The following is a 24,944-nucleotide window of genomic DNA, read 5'->3' on the forward strand; positions in this document are numbered from 1 at the left end:
TATTGTTACCTGTTGTGTGAATGCATTTATACAGCATCATAATACAATCATGTTCATGAAATACATATTTTACACGTTTATCACATACATTTGTTGTTTCATTTCAAAACCGAAATAAATTACACATATGAAAGAAAAAGTGACCAAGTGCTCTGGTGCCTGAGGCTGGAAGAGGCATAATAAGAGGCATTTCCCGCGATTGGAAAGTACGCTGGTTCGTTTCCAGCCTCAGGCACCAGAGGACTTGGTCACTTTTTCTTTCATATGTGTAATTTATTTCGGTTTTAATTTATATACATAGTAGTGTGACTACTTTAAGACAGCACAAGTTGAAATATTTTCAATAGATTATAATTTGACTTGGGTTCATTAGAATTGTTTCATTTCGTTTTAAAGTCGTATAATTATTCAACGGTACGTGACCCAGAAGCATATGTACACATATTATGAAAGGTATTTGAATGATCTACAAGATTTTCTAAGAAAACTTTTGTCTAAGATAAATATTTTTCAAAATATGGAGCAATGTATGAAGCAAAAAGTGGGGGGGAAAACGATTTTAAAAAAATTAACAGTTTTTAGGAGCTCATTACCTAGATAATGGTTGAGAATAGAAAAAAAGTTTCTAGATCAAAGTTATAGAGAATTTTATAAGCTTTCAAGGTGTAGTAAACCAAAATTTCGTATGACGCATAGTTTTTGAAATATGAGCAAAAATCCAAAAAATGGGACCTTTTTTCATCCCCCCTCTTCGAGCTCACGTCCAAAGTCCGAGGACTTTTAGTATGTATGTCTCCTGACTACCCCTAACAACATCCCGTAGTGAAACTTTCTGCTTTCGGCCATTCCACCTAGACCCCCCTTTTGAGCATTAATTGACTGATCTATACATACAATCTACATGTGAGTGCAATTGAACCTATGTAGAGTCAGACCAGACCAAGGTAGCTAACCTACCTACAACTAAGCTAAAAGCATTTTCACATCCGATCCGATATCGGATGTAGAAAGGATGTTAAAAATAGCGTTTTCAATATAATTATGTAAGTAAGTCGGTAGTAGGTATAGGATATCGGTCCTACATCTGATATCGGATCGGATAATGTGAAAACGCACTAAGGCCGCCATTACACCGGTAAATTTTACAGCTCAGTGTACATAGGTAAGCGACTTATGATTATGTATGACAAATCGTCGTTTCGGGTGGAGATAGAGTGTGGCTAATGAAATATTGCCCCAACTTTTGGCGGGAAATTCAAAAAATCTAGGGCTGGTCACATTTGGTATAGTAGGAGATATAGTTTTGATACTAGACAATATTTTTGTTTTCTGTGCACACTTATATTGAAAATCAATAGAAATTGCTAATATATGTAAAGAAATTTGACAAAATCTGTTAGCATTTGATCCAATTAATGGTGGTAATTGACATTTTTAAGGTTCAAATGTCTGTCTTAGGGGTAGACCCTGTGAAGACGAGTGATGTAAAGGGCTCGAAACGTAGGTCATGATGTTAATATACCTACGCGATTAATCCGTTTAAAAGAGTTTTATTTCAAATGTCTGTTTAGTATGTTAAGTAGGTAGGTAAAGAAAATGCACTATCGACATTTTTGCCGCTCATATATAGACATGTTTCACCAAGATATTTTTATATATTTTATATTTTTATTGCCATATAAGCAGTGGTGGCCGAGTGGATATGACGCCCGACTTTCAATCCGGAGGTCGCGGGTTCAAATCCTGGCTCGTACCAATGAGTTTTTCGGAACTTACGTACGAAATATCATTTAATATGTACCACTAGCTTTACGGTGAAGGAAAACATCGTGAGGAAACCTGCATACATCAGCGAAGAAATTCAAATGAAATGAAAAAAAATTATGTGAAGTCTCCAACCCGCATTGGGCTAGCGTGGAGACTAATATATAGCCCGAGCCCTCTCAGACATGAGAGGAGGCCTGTGCCCAGCAGTGGAACGTATATAGGCTAAATTATATTATTTATTTTATTTTTTATATTTTTATATCAAATTACTACTGACCAGTCACTTCACTGATTTCTTCTAAATATTGGTTTTTCGTAAGTAAGTCGTTACGTTCCAATATTTTTATTTTATTAATGCTTTCCAGAGCTTCGAGTTTCTCCTTGTCTTTACACTCTTTTCCTGTTTATGAGATTTAAGTTTTATTATATTCACATACTTAATCAAAGTATAGGCAAATGTTAGAACTAGTACTTAAAGTATCAAAATATTAATAGAGCACCAACCTACTATATTGTTTACGACTTGTAAACATTGCAGTTTTTCATTATATGCCGCTTCACGTCGACTTCGCTCTTGGTTGTAATTATTTATTAGCTTAAACAGCAAATTGCGGACCTCGCTTGGTATCGTCATTGTTATAATATTTAAGATTTACCCTTAATAACCCGCGAACAATTTGAATAAGTGACATAAATTGACAGCAGACGTTTAGCCTTTTTTTTAAACCATAGACAATTGGTGATACCACAAGGAAATATCTGTCAACAATATTTGGCTAGCCAGACTCTAGTTGAAGGGATGGAGAGTGACATAGGCTACTTTTTGTCTCTTTCTAACGCGAGCGAAGCCGCAGGCAAAAGCTAGTTTTCACATGAAAAGAAATACACAGCGGCCGCTGTCATCAAAATTGGTCACGTTTTTTCATTTGTAGTCTGCCTCTTTTCCACCTATAGGATGATCGTACACGTGACAGCTTCTCTTTTGCACACTTCAGCAGTCTTTAAGCGTAAAAGCGAAATGATAGGTCTGTGGTATGGCAGACTAGGGTTTCGATATATTTTAAAGAATTGGCAAATAATTACAATGTTTATAATGAAAAGAAATAACAATTTTCAATGAATTTTCATATATCGACATTGACACATATTCAATCAAAATATCAGTGGCCAGAAAGCTAGAAATAGGTTTGCACAAGGAGGTTATTAGCTAAAGCCGGGACGCCGGCAACCGGCAACAGCTGTACCGTCCCAAGTTCTAACTGTCATTCCGTACGAAAAATTCCGTTCGTCTGCGGAAAATAGATCCGATTTGGTCTATAGAGCCTTTTTAATCTTGACATATTTAAAGCTTGTAACACTTTTGCACAGATAATATAAATTGTATGTCAAATTAGTCAAATGTCAATTTTCACAGTGACTTCAGTTTTCGTACGACTTCCTTTTCCTTTTAAAATCGGGAAATCATAATATAAAACCGAACTGTTTTTCTTCTGAACTCAAATACAAAGATCTGTTGTGATGTGTCCCTTCGTGTTTATTTCTATGAGTGTTTCTAGTTGTTTGTAATGAAGGACAGGGGTTTTAAAAGTAATTAACACCCCACCACCATGGGGTGTGGAGTGAGAATGCGGCAATGAAGAAATTGTGTAAATAAATAAAAGACACTAAGATGTTTGGCTGTGAAGGGACTTCAAGCTCATTAAGAGCCCAAATGATATAATATGTATGGCTAAAGGCGTTAGAGTAAACAATGAGATTTCATAGAAGGTGTGGTGACAGAGTCACACTTCTAAATGACAACACTACAGCTGTAAGGAATTTTGTCGAGTTCAATCATGGGTTGATTCTTAGCGCGGAACCTTTGAAGGATGATGTTATGTTTGAAGTGTGTATTGATAGGAAGGTAAGCACTGCATTTGTCGAATTCTCTTTTTGTGTTCACCTGCATGTACAGTCACAGACTTTAATATAGTGCAAATACAAATTAAAGTCGTATATGCTATGTTATTTAATTTATTTGTATTTATTTCAATTGGAGATATGTCTGCTTAATTGTATATTTATTGCCGAACTCTATTACGCCCCTATCTGTCCAGTTTATTCTAATTTGATAGATTAAGAGATATAATACATTGACTTGGAAGTTGTATAATCTATGTATAAGGTCCTAGCATTCCTACAATGTATGAAAGATGTTAAATTAATTCACTATAATAAATTCAAAGAAACTAATAGTGTGGAAACATTTCTGGTGAGGCTTTACCTTTGTGTACTACAAGTTCTAGTTATAACGTAACTGTAATTGGCAAGCAGGTCAATGTGTGGAATGGAAGCCTTGAAATTGGAGTTACCACCCTGGACCCGGAGTTCATGGAACTGCCGGCAACAGCTACAAAATTGCGGAATACAGCTTGGGTATGACTTAGTTTTATTTTATTTGTAAATTACTTGCCATTTTGGTATACTGTTTCTTGATATAGACTGGTACTAGATCTTTGATAGCATATACATACACAGAGTGTAATTTTTATTAGACTTGGATTGGATCTTCATTGTTTTGAGAGGATCAGATGAGACTGAATCTCAACCAGTTTAAGAACCAACTAGATAACTATTTAACAAATTTAAAGAACACATCTTAAGAAAGAATAGATGGATACAGGCAACTATCAGTTGTTACAACTGCCTGCCTGATTAATAAATAATAATTACCTTTTAGATTAAACTGTCTTAAAGGGCCTGTTGGTTTAGGCCCCACGCACACCTCCCAAAAGTCCGGGACCCAATGGTCCCGAGATATGGCAAAACAAATAATAATAATATTTACAACAAGCGGTTGGCCTTAGTGGATAGTAATCCTGCCTGTGGAGCAGACGGTTAATCAAGGGTTTAAATCCTGGATACACACCTCCAACTTTTCTGATGTTTTATGTGTCCATGGGCAGGGTGATTACTTATCATTAGGCAACCTGTCTACTAATTTGCTTTATCTCATAAAAAAATGTTGTTGAATAACATAGATGTCAATTTTATTAGTATGTGTTTGTTTGTTTTTCATGTGATAGATAATGTCTGGCAGCTCAATAGTAAAGGATGGTGTCACGCTTGTCAATTCCTATGGTCCTGAACTTGACACACTCAGTGAGGGAGACTGTGTTGGTGTTATGAAAACAGCAAAGGTAAATATGTAACGTTGTTGTAACACATTAGATTGAATATAACTTTGATTAGGTATATAAAATCATGAAACATACAATTTGATTATATAAAACCCTTTAATTATATGATTACTTTTCTGTAAAACAATTTTTTATTTTATTTTATTTATTAAGCTTCTATTGCTGATCTCTCTCTCTTTAGCCTGATTCTACCTATTTTTTTATTAATCTGCGTGCCTTTGAGACATAAAGTCCTCACAGGTAAAGACAAAACTAAATTTATAACATATGAACCAAAATTATGAATGATATTGTATTTTGTTACAGGGGGAGTTATTGTTTTATGTGAATAGTCGATGCCTCGGCGTCGCAGCAAAAGACCTGCCTAGCAAACTGTTTGCCGTCATAGATTTATATGGACAGTGTGTTCAAGCTTCTATTACTCATGTACATGGCATGAGACCCATTATGGAAACTAGTATAGATCAGGTATCAACTTATTTATTGATGTCAGAGCACATCATTTTTATTGGTTTTGCATTCACCAAAATTATAGTATGATTTTATAATTTTTAGCTATTGATTGCCTGTGATTGTCAACATGACTTATCAGTGAGATACGGCCAGAGACCAATATGTGTGTGAAAAAATATGTTTTATTGTTGGATTCTGTACAGGAAATAATAACAAAGTAAGGTCAGTGTGGGGAAGACCGTCTACCCGGAAAGACCGTCTAAATATCAAATATCAAATTTTTATTGCATATCACATTACATAATATTAGGTGGAACTTACAAAAGGTAGGTTTACATGTGACGCCCTGCAAGGGCACAGCAATATATGCTTAAAATTAACATGCACTTCATACTTCTAATTATCTAATCATGTTTATCGTTAAAAAAATCTTTTACTGTATAATAACATTTATCTATTAAAAAACTTTTCAAATATTTATTAAACGTCGGCTGATTTTCAATGTTTTTTAGGGAGTTTGGTAGGTGGTTGTATATTTTTATAGTCATATAATGAGGGCTAGATGAGACTATTTTAAGTTTTGTTAGAGGCAATTGTAGTTTATTTAAATTTCGGTTGTTTCTCTTGATATTTGCTACTGTAGGAGTAAACAACTCAGTGTGTTTCTTAACAAATTTACATGCTTCTAGGATGTACATTGACGGTAAAGTGAGTATTTGGTGTTTTTTGAAGAGTGGTTTGCACGATTCCATTTGATCCGAATTGGTAAGTATTCTAACACATCTTTTCTGGAGGATAAATATATTTTCCATATCATGACTATTCCCCCATAAAACGAGTCCGTAGGTCATTCTTGAATATGCGTATGCATAGTACGCGGAAAGGGCGGTTTGGAAATCGGTCGCGCGTTTGATGTGTTGTAGGGCGTATAGAAAGGAGGACAGCTTTTTTGATAGTCTCTGGATGTGCGATTTCCAGTCCATGTTACTATCTAGGTCGATACCCAGTACGGTGGCTGATTCTACAGACTCTAATATTGTGCCCTTGTGCTTAAAGATTATTGGTAATGCTGATTTTTGGTAAGGTTTAAATTGAATTATTTTGGTTTTTTCAAGGTTAAGTTGGAGATTGTGAATATCTAACCAGTCTTCAATCTTTTCCATTGCTACAGTCAATTTGTTTTCAGCTTCATTTTTTTCAGAACACGAGAACAATACTGAAACGTCATCTGCAAATAGAGCGCTTTGATCTTCTATTGCATTCGGTAAGTCGTTTATATATATTAGAAACAGAATGCATCCCAAGACACTTCCTTGGGGATCGAGCCTGTCTGGGTCACGCTATTTGATCTGAAATGTTGTATTTGGCCTGTTTCAAAATCTGTATGTTCTATTTGGACTAACTGTACGCGATTGCTGAGGTATGATTTGAACCATTTATGGGCTATCCCCCTGATTCCCGTGCTGTATAGTTTGTCCAATAAGATGTCGTATCTAACTCTGTCGTAAGCTTTGCTCATGTCTAACAGGAGTCCTATGGCATATTTTTTATTGTTTATTTCATCCATTATGCCCTGAACATATTTGTAGATGGCTAAAGTGGTAGAGCGGTTTTCTCTAAATCCATCTTGGCTATCGTGCAGTATTTTAAATTTTTCATAATAAGAGTAGAGCCGTTTTATCATTGCTGTTTCAAATATTTTTGCTACTGTAGACAGAAGAGCAATTGGTCTATAGTTATTTAAGTCTTGTTTATCACCTTTTTTATGAATGGGTTTTACTATTGAGGTTTTCAGATCATCAGGAAAAATTCCTTCTGAGAATGATTGGTTTATGAGCCATGTCAATGGGTAAGTTAAAATATCCGCGCATGTTTTGATTAAGGAAGAGGGAATTTCATCTATGCTAAATGATGTTTTGTTTTTTAGATTTTTTATTATTAATTGTATTTCTTTAGGCTCTGTCGGTCTGAGGAAGAATGATTTGTTAATTGTATTCGTTAATGGTGCCCTGTTTTGACCTCTCGATTGGGTGCTTCCCATGGTCAGGAAATAGTTATTGAACGTGTTAGCTATTTGTGATGGATCATTTATTACTATATCGTTTTGGCTTTTAATTTGAATATTATTTTTTCGTTGTTGTCTGTTTTTATTTGTCTCGCAGTTGATAATTTTCCACATCGTTTGGGATTTGTTATTCGAACTTTGTAGTTTATTTTTATTGTCTATTCTTTTTGATTTGCTTATAACTTTTTTTAATAATTTACAGTATTGCTTATAATGGCAGCGTAGAACCTCACTTTTGGTCTGAGCTACAAGAAGTTTTAGCAATCTTTTATTTTTACATGAAATTCTTATACCGGGGGTTAAAAATGTTTTTTTGGGCTTTAGTTTTATTTTGACATTTTTTTTAGGGATACATTTATCAAGAGCTTGTTGCAGTGTATTCTGAAAGTTGTTGTAGTTTTGGTTCACGTTATTGTTATATGAAAATAGTGTATGCCATTCTGTATTTAGGATCTCGTTTCGGAATTTGGAGATATTTTCGTCATTAAAAAGCCTTTTACAGATGTTTAGGGTGCGTAAGTTAGGAGCGAATATAGGTATACTTAGCGAAATAGTTTTGTTGTCTGAAAAGCCATATTCGTGAATTTTTAATATAGAATCTTTAGTGTTAAAGTTGGTAAATATTAAATCAATACATTTGGTGCTAGTTGATGTAACACGAGTTGGCTCTATGACTTTTTGATGAAAGTTAAAGGATAACATTAAACTTGATAACCTATTTTTTTCTCTATTGTTTGAGAGAAAGTCGACATTAAAGTCACCTCCAATAACAATATTTTTGTTCTTGTCTTTGATGCTAATCAATTTTAAAAGGTTTTCTAAACTTATATAAAATTGTTCAATTTCTCTCTTACTATTTGGCCAATATAAATTTATGACTAAAAGGTTTGCCTGCGGAAGATCAATCGCACTTATTTCTATTATTTTTTCCAAAGAGATTGAGGTAATATCTGTACGGTCGAGACATTGTATTCCATTTTTTGTCAATATGAGCACTCCTCCACCTTCGTGTTGTGTTCGGCAAAAGGACGAGATGACACTGTATCCCTTTATATCCAGTAGATCTTCCTTAGTTTTATTGAGCCAGGTTTCCGAGATGCTTATTATTTGTATTTGAGGTTTTTCTTCTGTGAAAGCCTGAAGGAGGTGGGTCTTGTTCCATAAGCTTTGCATATTTTGGAATATAATTTGCAATTTAGTTCCGAAAGGTAGAGTTTGATGTATTATCTTTAGCTATTGTGTTTTGCACGTGTATTTCACTATTCGAGCTAGAGTTCTCTTGGGTTTGTTCCGGTGCTTGTGGTCCATTTGTTTGTCGGTGCTCTGTGGTCTGCAGCGAGTTACAGCAGTATTCGGATCCATTTACAAAAACCTTTCCATTTTTTACTATCGGACGCAGACCGCGTGCTCGTGCGTCCTGTAAAGTCTCTCTTATTACTCGTCTCTGTCTCAATGTGTTTGTGTCCATAAATTCCGAGATTGCAAACCCTGTGTTTTTGAAGATGTATTTATTGTTTAGAATATAATTCCTCATCCGCTTGCTTATAAGTTCTATATGTATTGGTCTTCGATTTCCTCGTTTTCCTATTCTTCCTATATCTTCGATATACCCATTAATATCTGTGCCCACAATTTCATAAAACAATCTAGCAACACGTTCTATTAGAACATAGCTGTTTTCATCAGTGTGCTCTTCCAAACCATAGAGAACAATACTTTTATTATTATTAACTAGCTTTTACCCGCGGCTTCGCCCGCGTAATAAAAATATTCTTATTGAAACGTTTACAAAAAATAAGATTTTCATTTGGATCCGTAGGTTTCTTTGTAGGTACATCTGTCCGCGATTATTTCGATTCAGGTAAAGCGGGGCAATTCTCGACTGGGGGGCCATTGTAACTGATCTATTTGCTGTACGGTCCGGTTTTGGCTGACCTTACACATATTACTATCGTTTTTAAAGAAATTCTTGCAATGATTGTAGAATTGTTACACAGCGACCACAGCGTAGGTATTAGGTACGAATATGTATGAATTTTACCTATATAAATATTTATACTGGGGAAACTTCATACAACCCACATAGCCAGTATCTCGACGCTGTGGTCGGTAGGGTAAAAAGTACTTCCTTGCATTATCGCTTACAATTTTTTCCATTTTGCTTATACTTATTGCAAACGTAAACATATAAAAGGCAAGCAAACAACGATCTTCTTACAGCACATTGAATGTAATAGTTATTACGGATGCAGGATACTCGCCGATGCCTACTTACTAATCCCTTCCCACTGAGCTACCTGCATTTTACACTGCCTAGATATCGATTGCCAACCGATTATTCCGACCCCAATCCCTATTCTTATCCCCGTCCCTATCTCTATCTTTGTCCCCGTCCCCGTCCCCGTCCCTGTCCCCGTCCCTCCCCTATCCCTATCCCCGTCCCTTATTTTTATCCCTATTTCTACCCCTATCCCTATCCCTATCCCTATCCCTATCCCTATCCCTATCCCTATCCCTATCCCTATCCCTATCCCTACCCCCAATCCCAATCCCTATCCCTATCCCTATTCCTAACCCTGTCGCTGTCCCTGTCCCTGTCCCTGTCCTTGTCCCTGTCCCTGGCCCTGTCCCTGTCCTTGCCCCTGTAAAATTATCATGCTAGGAGGTGAACTTTGAAAAATCCTTTCTTAGTGCTCCTCTAAGGAACTTCCGTGTCAATTTTAAATCTCTTGAACCAGAAGTAAAGATAAAAACTAAAGCTATACTTATGGCTATTTTGGATATTTTAACCCCATTGCACAACAACAGGGGAGAAAATTTCTTTTCCACCTCATTAGATTTTAAAATCGTTGTATTTATCGTGATCAGCGACCCGATAAACCATAAAAACGATATCCATATTGTGTTTTTGACTTTAGCCCCTTTGCACCCCTTTAGGGGTCAAATTTTCAAAAAACCTGAAACATGTATTTAGTCATATGTCTTTAGGAATCCTCCTGTGAAGTTTCGAATAAAATAGTCAAACTAATCTTGTTTCCCCATACAAACTTTGAACCCCCATTTCACCCTTTTAAGAGGAGAATTTTGAAAAATCCTTTCTTAGTGCTCCTCTACGCCATATAAGGAACCTATGTGCCAAATTTGATATCTCTAGGACCAGCGGTTTCGGCTGTGTGTTGATATATCAATCAGTCAGCAATATCTTCTTTTATATATTTAAACCCCATTGCACCACAACAGGGGAGAAGGTATTTCACTTCCGCCTCGTTAGATTTTAAAAACGTTGTATTTATCGTGATCAGCGACCCGATAAACCATAAAAACGATACCCATATTGATTTTTTGACTTTATCACCCCCTTTTCACCCTTTTAGGGGTTAAATTTTCAAAAAACCTGAAACACGTATTCAGTCATATGTCTTAAGGAATCTTCCTGTGAAGTTTCGAATAAAATAGTCAAACTAATCTTGTTTCCCCATACAAACTTTGAACCCCCATTTGACCCCCTTAGGAGGTGAATTTTGGAAAATCCTTTCTTAGTGCTCCTCTACACTATATAAGGAACCTACGTGCCAAATTTGAAATCTCTAGGATGAGCGGTTTCGGCTGTGCGTTGATGTCAGTCAGTCAGTCAGTCAGTCAGTCAGTCAGTCAGTCAGTCAGTCAGTCAGCTTCTTCTTTTATATATTTAGATAGTGTTCTCTCCATTTGTCATTTGATTATTGTTGTCTAGTTTATTCGCTAATGCTTCTACTTCTGCACGTAGCTTTGAGTTCTCATCCTCTAAGTGTTTAATATTTTCGTTTGTGAGGTTTATGGTTTCTTGTAGTCGTTTTTGTTCATTAGTTAATATTGTTGATTCTCGAGATATGTTTTCTTGAAGTGTGTTTATTTTTGAGTTCACTTCATTTAGTAGCGCTTGTTTTATATTTCTGGTGATAGATTCGGTCAGACTATCTTTCAAAGTTTCAAATTCTGACTTTATTAAATGTTTGAATCTATCGAAAGATATGTTTTCCGTGGTTATATTCATATTCGTGTTCTCTTCGATTGGGGTTTCCACCTGGTGATTTGGGGATGGTGTATCCGTTATGTTGGTGTCACCCATGATATTCGAAACATTACTGTCGTCTAACGACATGTCTGCTTCATTAGTCGGCGGTTGTCTCATCCACGTTGGAGACGCAGGCGTGTTGTCATCGCGGGGTAAGCGGGAATTCGCTGCGCACGGGGGCATTTCCAGTATTTTTTTATCTCATTGCCATGCTCTCTCATAAAAGCTGTAGTGTAGTTGAAGCATGAAAAGTGATAAGTTGTTTGGCAGAAGGTACAACTCAATAGTTCTCCCCTTTCTATTTTCCTCTTGCACTCGGAGCAGATCATTTTTGGATTTTTCACAAGGTGCTTAAAAATATCGTCGATGTTCACACGATTTTACAGCTATCTCCGTAAACGCAGAGATATTTCGATATGGCAACACTTGCATCTGTCACGTTGGAGCGCTGTCACTGTCAGCACTGTCAGTCGTGCCGAATCTTCCAATCAGCTGTTAGCAGTGCCGTTATCTTTTAAGTGATTTAGGGTTTTAAATGTTATTGTAGTTCAAAAACAAGTGATTCAACGGTCAAATTAATCTTCTCACCTTTCTATTTAGTGTCCAATGGTGATTATTTGAATGTTTGGGTCCGTAATTCCAAGGTAAGCATAGCACTGCACTTCTTCCACATTAAATCCCTTTGTTTTCAACATTAATACATATTTGGACGTATTTATGCAGAAGGGGACCAACCCACACATCTGTCAAAATTGAGTTATGTATGCAGAAGATGTTAAAAATGCATCTTACACCCCCTACACAAAGATCAAAGCCATATAATCATTTTTACGTATAAAATCATTTCGTTAACAAAGTTACCAACCCACATTTTCACTGTTACATTATATTTAAAAAGATCCAAGCTGTTTAGTACCTTACTCAATATTCTTTGTATTTATTTCAAAAAGATCCAAAGCACATGGTTCATCTATATAATATTGTTTTATTTATTTCATAAGAGACCAAGCGGGTTGGTTCCTTTTTAAAAAATAAAATCTGCACCGTCGAAAAGATCCAAGTCGCATGGTTCCTTATTAATTTTTATTTTTTAATATTAAGTAACTAACTAAGTTCATTGGTTCTTGTTTGCATAATTAAAATTAGCTCAGTTTATGTGTTCATAAAGATCCACATTACATGGTTCTTTATTAAATGAATTATATTTTGATAGTTAAGGGAACTATGTGCCTTGAATCTTTTTTGTTTATAAACTTTGTATACTTATTATTTATCACACTCGTATAATATATTTTTTTTTATTATGATTTGTTATGAATAGAGTATGAAATGATAAAAAAAACATGTCTGAACAAATCGGCGTAAAGCGTAAAGTACTGTTGCAAATATTTACAACTAGCAACACTGTGCTTCATGTCAAAAATAAATGGACGTATTTATTTGGAAGGGAACCAACCTACACAACTATAGTTTTGAGATACAAAAAATATTAACGGCTTATTTTTTTAAGTTAGATTGTCAAGTGCTGCAGTATGGCATTGTTTATATTGTTTTACTTAAACAAGCCTTGTAAATGGAGTTTTAAGTATAGTTTTCTCTTAAAAAGGCAATGGTTCCTTTTAGCAAAATTGGTTAAGTGAAGGTTGGTCCCTTATTGATTTATAGGTAATCTAAAAGGGTATACAAAAATAATGCACAATAATGGCAAATTTACTTTATTCGTAAACATAAACAATCTCTAAACTTATATTATATCGCTTTCGTAAACTATTTTCTTAGAATTATTTGGAGCCAGAGTCAACGGAGAGTACGGAAGAGGCTCTACACTTTTGTCAAATCCAGTTTCGGTGAGTAACTTAGAAGCATTTGAAGCAGGAGTCAACACAGAGTATGAAGGGAGCTCTATACATTCTTTAGATTGAACAGGAGTTAAGTTTTTTTGTTAAAACTTATTTTCAAGTAACTTCCAATTAATTTTGTGCGATCTGTAAGTGTATTAAGAACATTTTGAGCATTTCCGATATACTTCATTTCAGATTTTCTCGACAACCGATTCAGATATCTGCAGGTACGTATTATAATTTTTTCTGTAGCTTATAATTTGCATGCCAGTGTTTTTAATTTTATTTCACTGCAGCAAAACCCTTCCGACTGAAGAATTAAATGTTTTCATTTACGTTTACGCTAATAATGATTATAATAACCATTCCTCTCTGCAACATTATTTGTAGGACTAACGTTTCGTAATAATATTAACATTTATTTATTAACGTCCTTAAATGAATAAAAAGCTATTTCTATTCTATGTAAGCATGTATATGTAAGTATGCAAATTCTGGGAAAAACGCTAAGAAGATGATGATGAGCTTGGGATGGGGTTACGGTGGAATGAATATGTGTTAGGTTTAATGTAAGGCTTATTTTTCTTCTAGATGGCCTGGGTTTGCGAAAAAACGTTAATTCTGAAAATGTGGCTTCTCAGTTGCATAAAAAAAACCTTGAAAACTGAAACAACTAATGGTGCTGTGAGCCTATTAACTCCTGTACAATTTAAAGAATGTGTACAGCTCCCTTCATACTCTGTGTTGACTCCTGCTTCAAATACTTCTAAGTTACTCACCGAAACTGGATTTGACAAAAGTGTAGAGCCTCCTCCGTACTCTCCATTGACTCCGGCTCCAAATAATTCTAAGAATATACTTAGTTTACGAAAGCGACGTAATCGCCGAAACTGAAAAAAGTGGACCTCCGTACTCTCCGTTGACTCCGGCCCCAAAGAATTCTAAGAATATAGTTTACGAAAGCGATATTATATAAGTTTAGAGATTGTTTTTGTTTACAAATAAAGTAAATCTGCCCTTATTGTGCATTATATTTGTATAATCTTTTAGATTACCTATAAATCAATAAGGGGCCAACCCTCACTTAACTAATTTTGCTAAAAGGAACCATTGCCTTTTTAAGAGAAAACTATACTTAAAACTCCATTTTCAAGGCTTGTTTAAGTAAAACAATATAAACAATGCCATACTCTAGCACTTGACAATCCAACTTTAAAAGAAAAGCCATTAATATTTTTTGTATGAAACTTATGAACAAAAAGTGCTTTATCTCAAAACTATAGTTGTGTGGGTTGGTCCCATTCTGCATAAATACGTCCATTTATTGATACAGAAAAACGACGGAGCTCGTGTTTTTAATGTTTACTTGGCTCGGGTTGCCAGCCTCCGTCTATTGACAATAACTTTTGTGTTAATATATCTACGCCTCTCACACCTCCGAAGGTATACCAGTTTTTCATCCTTAAGCCATTGGTCTTGAATACATATCCCTAGGACGAACACTAGTTAACAATAAACTTGATTCGTGTTTCGAACTCGAGCATCGAGTTCAACATGGTTCCGCAAAAAATTAAAATAAAATAGAAGCAGTCGGAATATTTGTATATCATGTGTGTAACGTAGTCATTTAATAACCTTTCTTTCTGACTAGTACTATTAATCTACTCAAAACGCGTTCAATTTCTTGTTTTATGTTCTTAAATATGTAACTTAGAAATTGTGCATACTCAGAAAGTCCGGCATAAAAGAGAAAGGTAAGACCGGCATATGATAAACAAGGAGTTGCCAACCTTTTTTAGGCTTTATTGGAAATAAGTCGAGTGTAAACAATATCAATATATAAGTACGTTTTTGGCTTATGATAGTTGTACCGTTTTTGATTTTAACTTTGAAATACAGTTTTGGTAATGATTCGTATGGTGTTACTAATATCATTCGAAAGTATTAAATAAAAATGACATAGTTGTGAAGAATTATAAGTGGTGAACAGAACTAAGCCTACTTACACTGCATTACTCATCATCATAATTATTTAAGTTGGTAGTGTTTGTATAGATTGTGCAACATGCGGCGACAAATATTTCAAAAGAGAGTTATGTATTTTAGAAATAAAAGTAAGCATTTTGAATCCAATTATTTATTTAAACAGAATATATAATATTTGCGCACCCTTGACAAAACATAAATTTGATAAAGGTTGTTCGTCAGACGGTAGAAACTGAACCCTGGAGGCACAGAGGGTCATATCGAAACTATGACTAGTGGCACAAACTGTGCACTTCTCAAGCAAAATCATTTCGTCTTCCTCGTCGATATATATGCTGGCGTTAGGAAGTGCATCAAAAAAAGATTCTATCGATACATTCTTCGGAAGATGTATAGACATGACTTGTATATTGTTTGCTATTTTTAATAACTGAAACAAATATTTATGTATTAAGTATACAAATATTTATGTAAATATTTATGTATTAATGACATCTGAATCTCTACTATGAGTTTTTGAAGTCGTAATCGAGCAAACTGGGGCAAAGGGTGTTTGTTGAATCCTGAACGAAGTAAAGGAATCTCGCTACGCTCGGGATTCAAAATTAGAATCCTGAGCGTAGTGAGGGATTCAAGTATTAACGCTCAAGGTGGAAATTATTTTGCTACCATGTGACATATACAATTTTTCACGTCACCTATGAGGAAATTACCAAAATATTAATAATGAATATACCTACTGCAAATCAGTAGTACGAACTTAATCTACAACAATTTATAAACGATCATGAAATATAATGTCAAAACTCTTTTCATTGAATTAATATGTTATACTGGCAACATAAAATCCTTGAACAGAAAAGAACCACTCAGCTCCTCCAAGACTCGAGTTTGTAATATTCATACTCCCCGAGTTACACACAATGTTTTTCATCACACTTGCAACATAAAAATATATAAAAAGATAAAAAAAATTGAATACGGTACTAGAAATTTCATAACTCCCTTGGGAGAACGATTTTTCTATAACTCACGCTCCGCCTGCGTGTAAAATCACATTTAGTGTGCGAGTGTGATGTAAAAAGTTTCGCATTCATTCATACTGTAGTGACTATAGCAAAACCAAGCATTGCTAAGAAATGTTACCAAACTAATTCACGTATCTTAATATCCTATTACGTTTTCTTAATTAACATAGTTTCAAAAACAGATAAGTAGTTGGATTTATATGAGCCTGTAATATCGTGACTAAATTGTATTCGCAGGTGTTCGTTGGAAAAACAGTATTATGCAATATCTGGACCTGAAAAGAAAAGGTTATGAACCCCATCTACGGGACATATGCCGGTCTTGCCTTATAAATAGAAAAATGCTTATATGTTCAAAATTTCAACGTTATTTTAATAGTTATCTAGCACATTCTGCCCCGTTATTACGTAAAATAACAATGATCATGACTTTGGAACCTAGTCTCATATGAAATTACGCGACAACAAGCACTAGACGGTCTTTCCGTGCTCATCGCGGGAGGACGGTCAACCCGCCGAGCCTTAAAAAAAGTGATTTTTATCACTTAAAAGTACCTTACTTCACCAAAATACTGTAAAAGCTTTGTAAAATATAATATTTGCTATCCTATAGGACCATGCGCATTACGCCAGACTGCATTAATTATAGAGTTTTATCCACTCAAACTTTATTTCAAATAAACTATGCCGGTCTTGCCCGCACTGACCTTACCTATTTTTACAGTTGGAAGAGGACCCTAACAATGATGATACTTTAACATCAAGTGACATGGATATTGTGCCTCTACCAACTGACCCGTCTCAACCTAAGCCTTCTCAAGATGTTTATGTCCCGATCACCACTGAGGGTGCCTGTGCTCTTGGTAATTCACTCGTTTTTATGTATTTAATTGTATTGATAATAGGTACATCTGTCTAGCAAAAAACTAATCAGTGTTTTGTTTACAGTAGCACAGGATCGTTTAAGGTTTCATCCTAGATGTGGGATACTTGTAAAATTGTCAGCTAATAATAAGTGAGTTTTTTACGGTTTTATTGTGATTTACATCTTTTGTTCTAAGTTAGCCGTAGAACCCGTATAGCTCATTCCACTGCTTTGCTACATCGTAAAAGTTTTAGGTGCCAAGCCGCTCCCTGGGAACTTTGCTCAGTAATTACTTATTCTATGGCTAAGGTCAGATTTATTGATTGAGAAATTTAAAAATACATTTTGTTTGGTTGCACTACAGATCAGCAGAAAGGGCTAGACCTTTGGATGACTATAACAACGGTGTTGTCATGACGCATCGGCCGCTGTATGACAACGAACTGTTTGAGATACGCATCGACAGGCTAGTCGACAAATGGAGTGGTAGCATTGAGGTAAAATTAGTTATTATACATGTTTTATGGCCTATCGAATATATACCCCTACTGCCCCTAGTCTGTAGAAAATAGTTGGAACAGCCAGATTCTAATCCGAGTTTAATAAAACATGTATAAAACCGGAGGCTTCCATATATATATGACAATAACCTATGATAATAGTAGATTTCAGAATTAGGTTTAGAAGTAATGAATAGGGTGTGGAAATCCGTGACAAATAAGCTTGTAGAAAGACCACCTTCAGCACTAACGCCCCTAGCGGCGCAATCAAACGCGTTAGCCCTCATATATTTGTATGTCAGAGGCTCCGACTAGAGCCTCATTAAAGAAATATACCTAAAATACTTAAAGGAATGCAGTACAGTTGACTGCAACACTTTCCAATTCAAATCTGACTGCCGGTTCCTCTCAGGATGCCAACTCACCACGGCTGTCATTAATGTCATCTTAACTAGCCAGGAACTCCATTTAACAGCTGATCGGGTCATATAAATAACAGACGCTGTATCGCAGTCAAACACACTCAAATATAGACCATTTCCATACTTGACATTCCATCATCCGCAGCCGTCATGCTGCGACATGTATATGTAAACATCAGAGTGGTTGCACAGGTCGGCGTGACGTCCCACAACCCGGCAACCATCAGGTTCCCCTCCACCATGACCAACATGGACTCCGGCACGATCATGATGTCGGGCTGCAAGGTGCTCATGAACGGCCACGGCATGTGCATGGAGTATGGCAACTTTAACCTTGATGAACTACGGGTAACTATACCTACTATTGACATATCATTTTGATGTCGATTTTAGTTAAAAATATACATATTCTACGAAACACCTTTATAGGGTATGTATTAAGGTAACTAACTCCCTCGTTTGTAAGGTACAAATTTATTGATTCATATCTTAGATAGTAATATAATCATTAATCGTTTTTGTATATTTTACATAGATCATAAAAAATGAGGTAAATTCATGATATAATTTTCTGCAAAACGCCAAGTATTACAGACAATTTGATACCCTGTATACCTGTTAAGCTTAATATTGTCTTTGGTTATTGCGATAGTTACTCATGAAATAAAACTATGGAAACGGATTATATCGCGTATAATGAATTTACAATTCATCCCGACGTTTTGAACACTTTACAGCATTCGTGGTCAAGGGGTGACTCCCCCGAGTTTCCATAGTTTTATTTCCTGTTAAGCTTATTTTGTATATTGAGAAACGTCAACGATGTCTATATTTTATTGATGTACAGGAAGGAGATACTGTTGGTATGATGAGAAAGAGTACCGGAAAACTGCATTACTTCATCAACGGAGTCGACCAAGGCATAGCCACAGATAAAGTGGATCAACAAGTTTGGGGAGTTGTTGACCTCTATGGCATGACTGTAAAGGTATGTCGCAAAAATAAACTACTGGAATTCAACTGTATTAATGACTTACTGGCTGGCTAGAGTGGCCGCGTGTTCTAATGATAACTAGCGTTAGCCGCGCAAGCACGGCCTTATGTGGAATAGGTCATATTGATACATATTTCAGTTTAAACTCTAATATTCTGCTTGCTAATAAGTTGAGTCCTCGCGCGCGTGTTCATACAAGGTGTATAGAATGGTGCGCTAAACATTTATTGTAGGGACTTAACCGTCATCATCATTAAGTAACTCCAAACTTGACTTCTTACATGGACTCTAACTTTATGTTAGTTCGAGGCAATTTTGGTCAAAGTTGCGAATCGTGTGCTCGATATCGACCATGTACTTACACCTTAACTATTAGGAACATGAGGGTCGGGCTCAACTGATTTCTTCCTGTGTAGGTACTATGTATTACGTTTATTATGCCCATACCTACGCTCTTGTCATTGTGACCTTATTTCAGATGTCGTACTGTACCTATATGGCATAAAGTATTCTAATAAAAAAAATGTATGTATCGTACATATTAGTAATATAGTATTAAATGAATAGGCCTGATCTTGATTAGAATTATTAATTTAACAATAAATCAGCCACGACATTTTAAATCGGATAGCGATGGGAATTCGCAGACTCACCGCTGTCGCGCTTAGACGACAAATGATATAACAAGACTACATTCGACAACTGATTCCCTTCCCTATCATACGTTTACACACACACACACACAATAGGAAACTAGCGACACATCAAGGCTAGTGAAATCACAGAATATATAATAGTACAAGTACAGAAGGCTCACTCCTTTGATGTTCACAAAATGCCGCCATTCTAAATAATTACCTACATTTACAAACGGACCGCACGCGAGCAGCCAACATTGAATTTTATTGCGCCGCGCGAAGGTCGTCGCCAATGAATGGGCCGCGAACTCGCGGACGCTGACATGTACTTGTAGCGCGGCGATAGAATCGCGGAGTGAGCCGCCCCTGGTGAAATGCAGATTTGCTGAATTTTGCCCTATCATATGGCTCATAAAAGACAACATGCAATAATATTCTCGCTCATTGTCATCGAATTGAAGCAATCTTATACAGTACTTTACTTTGCTATGTCGAAAATTTTAAGGGCCGTAGGTATACAATTAGGGAACAAAAGGCCGCCGGTAGGGGCCGTAGGTATATAGCAAATAAATGGCTTTTCCTTTCTCTTTTCGCTTTTATCGTGATGTACTATTAATGTTCCAGGTCACTATAGTGGACCCTTGCGAGGACCTGGACACGACCGTTACCAACGCGCCGGTCGTGCTCGGCGCTCCCGACATACCTGCTCCGAGTAAGATTGCTTTACTATATTTTAAGTTTTGGCTTCTAAAACTCTGCTGGAATAGATGTTCTTCACTGGTGGCACAGTTGAGTTACTACAAATTCGAATCATAAAATGTTAATACAGATTTTTTTTTTCTGATTAACAGGCAGGATAAGACAAAGATTAGACGAAGATAGCCTTTTATTTCATACGCTGCGTGATTCGAATGTTATTATTATTAATGATGGTAAGACTGCTCATAGGCCTAAGTAAGTATTTCTTTCATTACTACATCTAATTAAGCTTTTATAAAAGTAACTATTTTATACCAAGATTATCAGCTTGATATTTTCATGAAAATTATTGGTGTTGCAAAGCCGGAAAAATTCTTCGAAACAGTTCAATGTGACTTGGCGTGACCAGACTAATGTCTGCTTCTTGATGATTTTAATGTATTTGCTATGAAATGAATTCGAAAATATACACCTAAGGTTAATTTAATCCATGTTGATATTTCAGTGCTTTCGAATACTTCAATAACGGGATAGTGATGACGAATCGCACGTTGAGGACAAACGAACTATTTCAAGTGCGTCTCGACTTGGTTATCCCTAAGTGGGCCGGAAGCATTGAAATTGGGGTCACGCAGCATTCTTCAAACGATTTACTATTTCCATACAAAATGAGCAACGCAAAGTAAGTTTTTAACTACATTTCGTTGATTACAATTTGTTACCCAATATGTGGATAAAATCAATTGAAATCTTTAATCTATCTGTACCTAATCAGTAGGGACAATGCTCATGTTATTATTTATAATTTTAATTGTTATTGACAACATCAGCTAAATGTGTTTAATACTGTGTGCGTAGATCTGGCACTTGGGCAATGACCGGAGAAGACGTAATTAGAGACGGGACCACCATCATACCGCAATATGTTAGGAACCTCAACAGACTCGTGGTTAGTATCCTCAAACAATTCTACGTAATTAGAATAATATAAAACAAGTCTAAGAAAAAAACTTACCGAAAAGATGCTCTTTTAGAAGTCGCCACACCCACAGAATTCAATTGAGATAGAAGAAACAAGTTGTTATATTTGTATGGCGGCCGAGAGTGTCAGAACTGGAGTTGTTACTTGCCTGTTATTTTAACCCTTTACCAGGCGAAGGTATGTATTCCTCCCACACCTTATATCGGTTACCGTAGTCAGGTTTTAACTCCAAACCTCCTACAAAATATTTTGTGAATCCCTGAAAATAGTATTTTATGATCTACATTCACAACACGCTTCTAAATCGCGTAATATATCTTTGGCAGTCGTTTAAATTCACTTGAACGCTAATTTCAGTAAACTACGGAGAAATTCGAACACTTTCCTTAATTTCTATGAAACAGAAGTACAGGTCGAACAATTTTTTGACATTTTGTAGATTTTGAGTGTTGAAAGGTAATGTAATCGTAAACATTGCTAAATATTTACGCATTATTGTGTATGACCGGAATTAGGATGTGGGTTGACATTATCCCATGGCCTTATTAGAGTTTAACTGTGTGGGAGCTATTCTTCCCATGGCCCAGTAAATTGTCTTGTCATGTCATAAAAACTCACGTTAGTAATAAAACTGTTTTTGTGTTCAACCTAGAGTGAATTCATGTACCTAGCTATAAAATCTCCTTTTAAAGACTTTCCCTGAAAAATTTCTTCTTGAAGATAGTATCATAAAATTTAATAATTGTGTTGCTTTTAACCAAAAAATAATGAGGTAAGTATTTATCCCATTGCCTGTCTAGGTGTGAGACTGTGTTACACATATATATATATATATATATATATATATATATATATATATATATATATAAATATATATATATATATATATATATATATATATATATATATCATAGTTACAAAAAATAAATACGTACCGAGAATGCCTTTAAACGAAAACTCGTATTTTTGATAAACCCTGTATACTTAAAAATAAATAACAAAAACCAAAGAGACTCAAAATCTAATCGGGCCATGGGAATAATAGTTCCCACACAGGCAAATTCCAGCCAGGCAATGGGATAGAGTCATCCCACATCCTAATTCTGGTCATATCACAAGGACGCAGGAGTATTTAGCAAAATATATGATTATATTACCTGACAATCATTAAGATCATGAAAATTCCAAAAAATGGTTCGATATATCTCCTTGTGTTATTCTTAAATTCAGTATAGTGTTCGGATTTGTAAACAAACCACTAACATCACTGGTCAAGTGAATTTAAACGACTGCCAAAGATATATTATGCGATTTAGAAGCGTGTTGTGAATGTAGATCATAAAATACTATTTTCAGGGATTCGCAAAATATTTTGTAGGAGGTTTGGAGTTAAAACCTGACTACGGTAACCGATATAAGGTGTGGGAGGAATACATACCTTCGCCTGGTAAAGAATATAATAAGACAAAATCGAGTATGACAGTTAGTTACTTGGCCAGGCGATGGGATAACCGTAACCCACATTTTTATTTCTGGTTTAAAGGAACATCTCCGACTTTCGTAAATGCATTTTTTACAAGGCGTTCAATACGGTTGTAACAGTATATACAGTACGTATGAAGACACGCTAGTTCTTTGGGGCCTGGTAAAGGGTTAAATATGTCTCAGGCCCTTGAGCGTTCATAATTTTTACACGACTGCCCCAAAAAAAGAGTGTATTGTTTTCAGCGTTCATGTTTGTATGTAAGTATGTATGTGTGTGAGTTTCTTTGTTCCACCATAACTTCTGAATGAATGAGTAACGAGGTATTTTTTATGTTTTTGTTGACTTCAACTTACAAAAATTGACGCCCGAAAGCTGCAAGCTGCGATTAAAGTCGGACAATTCAGTGGATTTTACTGAGTTCATTTGACACGCTAAGTAGATACGTTTGCTTGATCTATGATATATATGACATCTGTGACCACACCTCTGATTGGTACTTATTATGACGGCAGCATCGGTTAATTGTTACGTGAGATCTTCTTCATATCGTGCCGAGTTTCCTTTCATTTTTATACTTATACCTACAGTAGATGCCCAATAGACAGCGTGAGATTATACTTGTTTCATTCCGGTTTTGGTGATGATGATGATGTGTCGCTCCATCGTAGACCACGTTTTCGCCTCGGCTAGCCTGTGGCCGTGAGTAAGCCCATTTATACATATATCTAAAAATAGTCGATGGATGCCAAAAGTACTATAAAATGAACTTCGACACTAAGCCTTTGTTTCCCAGGAGGGGGACACGGTGGGCGTGATGCGCAAAGACATGGGTATTCTACACTTCTTTGTGAACGGCGTCGACCAGGGGCCCGCGGCCTTCAACATCCCCGAGCATGTCTTCGGGCTAGTCGGTCAGTGCTACTGCTTACTAAATACGACTGTACAAACTAATGCCCGCTAGATATCCCTTCGCACTATCTAGTCTACTCATTGTCTCCATTACACCTGACCCACACATTAGTAAATCCTGACCAGAAATGTATGACTATTGTCAGGAGGGCGCTGTTATTCTGATGTTTGGGGTGACAGTTCAGTTTAGTATGAAGAAAATAGTTGTAATGAAATTCTGCAACATGGCGCGTAGTCATATAGTTCTGGTCAGGCTTTAACTTTCATTATGTGCCCTATACATTACTGCTCAAAAATAAAAGTAAAATTAATTACGGTTATAAATGTCATAATGAATTGTAACAAAATAACGTTTTTATTAGAGAATTTTCACACTGTATACGATTTTTTGCAAAGTCTTTGACGGAGGGGCAAAGTTCCCGAAAGGGTAGTCCAGTTACCTATGGTCTAATGGCGTTATTTATAAACCTGAATTAGCTAATAATCATTATCTGCCATGCTGACTTTTAAATTTGTGAGAAATGGACAAGACACTTTTTAAGTTCAGTAACTTTTTTTATGCATTACGGGGTAAAAATGTATTAATGTTACCCCCAGTGTTTCTTGATGTACAAGCCCGCACAGTGTAGGTAATGTTCCCCGCAGACTTGTACGGGCGAGTGGCGCAGGCGACCATAGTGGAGGCGTACACGCCGCCCGCCGCTTACTCCCCGGAGTCGCCTCTCTCCACTGAGTCGAATGCTACCATTTATCCGTAAGTACTTTTTTAACAACCAGTTGTATCGAAAAAAGGATACTAAACATTTGATACTACGTTACTGTCCTTGGGGATCAGGCTTTGGTAGATCATGGCGTGATCCAATGATCGTGAGTTTAATGTCACTCGACACAGTAAATCATTCCACTTTTAAATAAATTCGCAGCTTAATTGATTAATAGACCCGACTCTGTTGACGTTGACTGTGGAAACAAATCGAATTATACTATTTTGGTTTAACTTCCATCCGTCGCTCCCGCGATGTTGATGCAAGAAGAATAAAGCTACTAAGGTCTTCGAAATACCTATGTCGCGCGTA

The 24,944-nt window shown here is 36.1% G+C and overlaps 1 protein-coding gene across 1 annotated transcript in view; it reads left to right on the plus strand.

The window, feature by feature from the left end:
- Positions 1–3,191: 3,191 nt before the first annotated feature.
- Positions 3,192–24,944, plus strand: part of LOC125241809 (neuralized-like protein 4) — a 48,099-nt gene continuing 26,346 nt past the window's right edge. The window contains 15 exon segments of the mRNA XM_048150452.1: positions 3,192–3,670; positions 4,081–4,182; positions 4,833–4,946; positions 5,253–5,414; positions 17,098–17,236; positions 17,322–17,388; positions 17,603–17,735; positions 18,353–18,508; positions 19,008–19,148; positions 20,417–20,504; positions 20,644–20,746; positions 20,997–21,173; positions 21,350–21,440; positions 23,753–23,870; positions 24,514–24,622. Coding sequence (XP_048006409.1) covers positions 3,518–3,670; positions 4,081–4,182; positions 4,833–4,946; positions 5,253–5,414; positions 17,098–17,236; positions 17,322–17,388; positions 17,603–17,735; positions 18,353–18,508; positions 19,008–19,148; positions 20,417–20,504; positions 20,644–20,746; positions 20,997–21,173; positions 21,350–21,440; positions 23,753–23,870; positions 24,514–24,622 — 1,853 coding nt within the window. The 5' untranslated portion in view covers positions 3,192–3,517.

The sequence above is a fragment of the Leguminivora glycinivorella genome, chromosome Z (genome assembly GCF_023078275.1).
Source record: "Leguminivora glycinivorella isolate SPB_JAAS2020 chromosome Z, LegGlyc_1.1, whole genome shotgun sequence".
NCBI lineage: Eukaryota > Metazoa > Arthropoda > Insecta > Lepidoptera > Tortricidae > Leguminivora > Leguminivora glycinivorella.